This window comes from Phaethon lepturus, unplaced genomic scaffold (genome assembly GCF_000687285.1).
Source record: "Phaethon lepturus isolate BGI_N335 unplaced genomic scaffold, ASM68728v1 scaffold32009, whole genome shotgun sequence".
In the NCBI taxonomy this organism is placed as follows: Eukaryota; Metazoa; Chordata; class Aves; order Phaethontiformes; family Phaethontidae; genus Phaethon; species Phaethon lepturus.
This window is the reverse complement of record NW_010563307.1, coordinates 1-4,424: the sequence shown is the minus strand read 5'-3', so window position 1 is coordinate 4,424 and position 4,424 is coordinate 1. Positions and strand designations below refer to the sequence as shown.

At 39.5% G+C, this 4,424-nt stretch overlaps 1 protein-coding gene across 1 annotated transcript in view; it reads left to right on the top strand.

Annotated features, from left to right (window-relative positions):
• Positions 1-2,153, top strand: part of METTL20 (methyltransferase like 20) — a 4,272-nt gene extending 2,119 nt beyond the window's left edge. The window contains exons 2-3 of the mRNA XM_010294538.1: positions 588-718; positions 1,461-2,153. Coding sequence (XP_010292840.1) covers positions 588-718; positions 1,461-1,825 — 496 coding nt within the window. The 3' untranslated portion in view covers positions 1,826-2,153. The remainder of the gene's footprint in view (positions 1-587; positions 719-1,460) is intronic.
• The last annotated feature ends 2,271 nt before the right edge of the window (positions 2,154-4,424 follow it).

The window sequence follows — 4,424 nt, the reverse complement described above, 5'->3', positions numbered from 1 at the left end:
TTGTCTCTTAATGGCTTGAACTGGTTAGTTTGAGGGTAGATTGTCTTTTGTTCTCCCAGTCTGAACTCCTGGGTATCTGTATACAGATGTGCTGGGATCTAGGTGCCATCAACAGACACTCTCATTAGGCCTCTTTTTTGCTGGTGCTTCTAATGCTCAGACATTTCCATCCGTCCGCTCGCCATTCACACCAATTTTAACATTTCCATTACAGTTCTCTGCATTGGAACCCAGCTGCAAAAGCTGTGCTTACCAGTAGCCCTGCCTGAAGAGTCAGCCATCACCCTCCAAGCCAGAAGACGCTACAAATGTAGAATCCTTTCCTGTTTCTACTTGAACAGAAGTTATGGCAATTGGTAGTAAATTTATGGCAATTTGCAGTAATTTGTCACCTAGGGCTCTTCCCCCTCTCCCGTTGGGCCTTCCCCCTTGCAGAAGATTGAATTTCAAGGCAGTTGTTAAGGTGGAATAGTGTTTTTAAGACACCATGCTTCATTACATGTATGACATGAACTCTTATGCAGTGTAATGCAAAACTGAGGAATTTGCATGATCTTGTTCACTGCTTTAACAGTTTTCCTTTTCAGGTATATTTTAGATAATCCACGTGTTGTTAAAGGACGATCAGTTTTGGATCTTGGAAGTGGGTGTGGAGCAACAGCAATAGCTGCTGTGATGAGTGGAGCATCACAAGTCCTTGCTAACGACATTGACCCTAGTAAGGCCTTTTTTCCCCCCCCCCACCTCTGTGTAAAGATACTTATTATTTTTAAAAGCACATTTAACATGGACTTTTCTTTGCTCCATTTGGGAGCAATTCAGGTTCCAAACAGAGTTCTAAGAATGCTAAAAAGATTAATGGATTTTGCCAGTATTAGAAGCTGGGTTGTACCAGCCTGTCTTGCACTGAGTGTATCATCTCCATAGCTCCTTAGAATGAACAAACAGCAAAGTTTCTATCATCAATCAAATTTTGCCCATACACCATCACAGCTGGTTTAGAAGGGAACTCCAAGCACAGCCAGTAAGTTGGCTTCTCTGTAGGACCATAGGATTTTCCTGCACTTTCATATGTTAGGGCCTATATTTTGACTTTTCCCCCCCGACTTTTTTGTCCCATAATTGACTTATGAATTCAGTTTATTCATAATTTCTCATTGGTTAGGGAGGAAGTATATCCCTAGATTAAGGCAGTTGGATATTCTGGGTTGATTCCATGATTGGCTTCCATTGCTATCCATCCCAGGAATAGTTCTTCCCTGTGTCATGGTTCAATGATGATAAAATTCTATCACTTTACGCCAGATTTTGACCCATAATGAAAACTGTGGAAGTCCCAAGATGGGATAAACAAAAATATTTAAGAGATGAAATTGAAAGATATGTCAAGGACATTTGTAAGGGGGCTGAACAGAAGAATCCTAAAACATAACTTCAATTTTACTTTTACTTTTCTTCAGTTGCAGGAATGGCAATGATCTTGAACTGTGAATTGAACCACCTGAATCCCTTCCCTATCACCATTAAGAACATCATTAATTCAGAGGCTGGCAACTGGGACCTCATTGTTCTAGGAGATATGTTTTACGATGAACAACTTGCTGATGGTCTGCATCACTGGCTGAGGAAATGCATCAGGATACAGAAAACTGAAGTGCTGATTGGTGACCCTGGCAGGCATCAGTTTTTAAGCCACAGCATTCACAGGCAATTGCACAAAGTTATAGAATATTCACTCCCGGAGTATACTAGACAAGAAAACAATGGATTAACATCAAGTATTGTCTGGAGTTACCAGCCCTCAAATAGCTTAGAAAACTGTTGAAGCTGACTTTCTAATGAATTTTGTCTCGCTGGGTTGGCTTTTTTGTAAGGATGTAAAATGAAAATGGGAATTAAACATGGAATGTATCTGTTGATGCAAAGTAGATTACTTGTACCTTCACTGTACTGATTTCAGTCATACTGAGTGAGGCTTTTGCTCCATTTGAGGTAAAAACTACACGCAAACTTTATTCAAAGGGGGCCTGCACTGAAGTGCAAATCCAAAGACAAGTTACATGCTCAAGTTTGCATGCTTGATGTTTTTCATGTATGCTCACATCTTGCTGACACCATTGTGAAATGTTCTGGATGTCCAGCGTACTGCTGTGGGAAGAAGGCGGGGGCTGAAAGATTACTGCACTACTTTCACAGACTTTTGCAGCTTATTTACAGAGAAAATGACCGCTGTCCTTCATAAAACTCTGCTAGATTATTAGCTCACACTATGCTCAACTTAAAGTGCCTTGCTCTTTTTTCTGGATATCTCTTCTGAATGTCAAAGTAACTAATTTGAATCTCCCCCTTGCCGTCTATAATAAAAATTTACTCTTCCTTGAAGCTGCCAGAGTGATTATTTAGGAGTTGCACACAAATATAAAATATGCTTCTTGAACTCTAGTCAAAGTAGAAGTTTTTAGTAAGTAGAAAGTGACTAAAAAGTAATAGCTATAGGGTAACTTTATCCTCTAGAGAGTAGGGTTAAATTATCTACCTTCTGTAACTTTGCAGGGGTAAAAAAGGCAATGTATCATCATGGGAAGCTGGTGAGAGATGAAGAAATCTTTCCTTCTGTGATGTTTCTGAACAGAAGGTAAATAAATAAAAACAGGGAATAAAAGTCAGATACAATTCTTTTTCTCTTCTCTTGAGGAGATGCTGGACAACAAGCTCCAGAATCATTCTCAACTACATCTGTCAAGCAAGAACCCTCTGCAGGGTAAAAAAATAATATATATATTGATTCACAGGTAAAAGGCTGTGGGTAAGAAACCAATGTTTTCAGAGCAGTCTTGAAGGAACTGTCACCTTTAGCAGTTAACTATTGAACAAGCAGTGATGGGGAACTAATAATTACAGAATGAAACACAATGCATCTACAACTCTACAAATACCAGGTGGTGTGGTGGAAGCTTATAAACATTAAAATGTATGTGGTACTCGCTCAGAAAACCATGGTGTTTATGAAGTAGGAGGTTTAGGAGCACATTCAGATGTTAAATTATATTTTATGACCATGTACAAGTTTTCAGAACTACCTAAACAGAAGACTGACTTAGAAACTTTTCTGAACAATATGTGAATATTCTGTAGTGCTCACTCAACAGTTTACAATAATATCCAGAGAATACGGAATATGAAGTGATAAGCGCATACATGACATTTTTCTCCCACTTCACCCAGTACTTGTAAACATTGATGAAAATGACTGTGGTTTAACCTGAGCAAAACATACTCCAGTAGAGTTATGCCAGTAATAAACACATAAGAGAGCAGTCTCAAGCTCTGATAGTGAAGGATTTAACATGACTTACATTAAACTTTCAAACCTAAAAATAGCGTTAATTCATTGCAGTGTTGTACACATTTTTAAGCACAAGGTGAGGATATACCACTAAGTTACACATTTAGAAAAGGCTATAGGAGAAGACAGTAAATCCACATGCACATTTAAGGACATAGTGTAAGCTGCATTTGCCTTCAACATGATGAATCCAAGGTCACATTAGCAAGGGGAAAAAAGGACAATTTTGCCAGTGAGGTTAGCAGTAGCACTGTTTCACAGGTAGAATTTTCTTTAAGTGTCCTTTGTTGTTACAGATTTTGGCAGTCTTCCACCTCAAGCTGCTTTACATTATCTTCATTTATAGTTTTCTTTCTGGATGTAGCTTGAGAGTCTGGTGACCATCACCACACTATGTTATAGTTACATGTCTTAAAATAACAGACTGAGGGAACTGGGCTTACTCAGCCTGAAGACAAGAAGGCTTCAAGGGACCTATGAGCAGCATGCCCATACCTATGAGGAGGTTGTGAGGACAACAGCCAGGCTCTTCCAGTGAGAAAGAGTGTGAGTTGAAACAAAATAGAGTCAAACAGGACAGAAGGAAAACTTTTTTCCACCATGAATACAGTCCAGCAGTGGAACAAGTTGCCTCAAAAGGTTGTGAAGGCTCTCTGGTCTTCAGTTTTTCAAGACCTGGATGGATAAAGACCTGACAAAGCTGGTCTGAGCTCTGAGCTGGCCCTGCTGTGGGGAGGAAGTTATACTAGAAACCTACCGATACCTCTTTGCACTTGAGTTAGCTTACAATTCTACTTACTCTTTCTGTAGCACCCTTTTTGAAATCAGAGCTGGCAGCCTGATCCTTATGCTTTACTTATTCGACACTATTACTGAGCATGTCATTGCTGTTGCATAATCAGCTAGACGGATCAATATGAAAAACGGTGCAAAACAAATCTATTCCCAACTCATGTCCAAGAGTTCAAAGGAATGATGGGCCCTGACTGATACCAGGGATTCCACAGGGCAAAACAATAAACTCTTTAGCCAAAAAAAGGGAGTAAGACAGAATCACAAAATCATTAAGGTTGGAAAA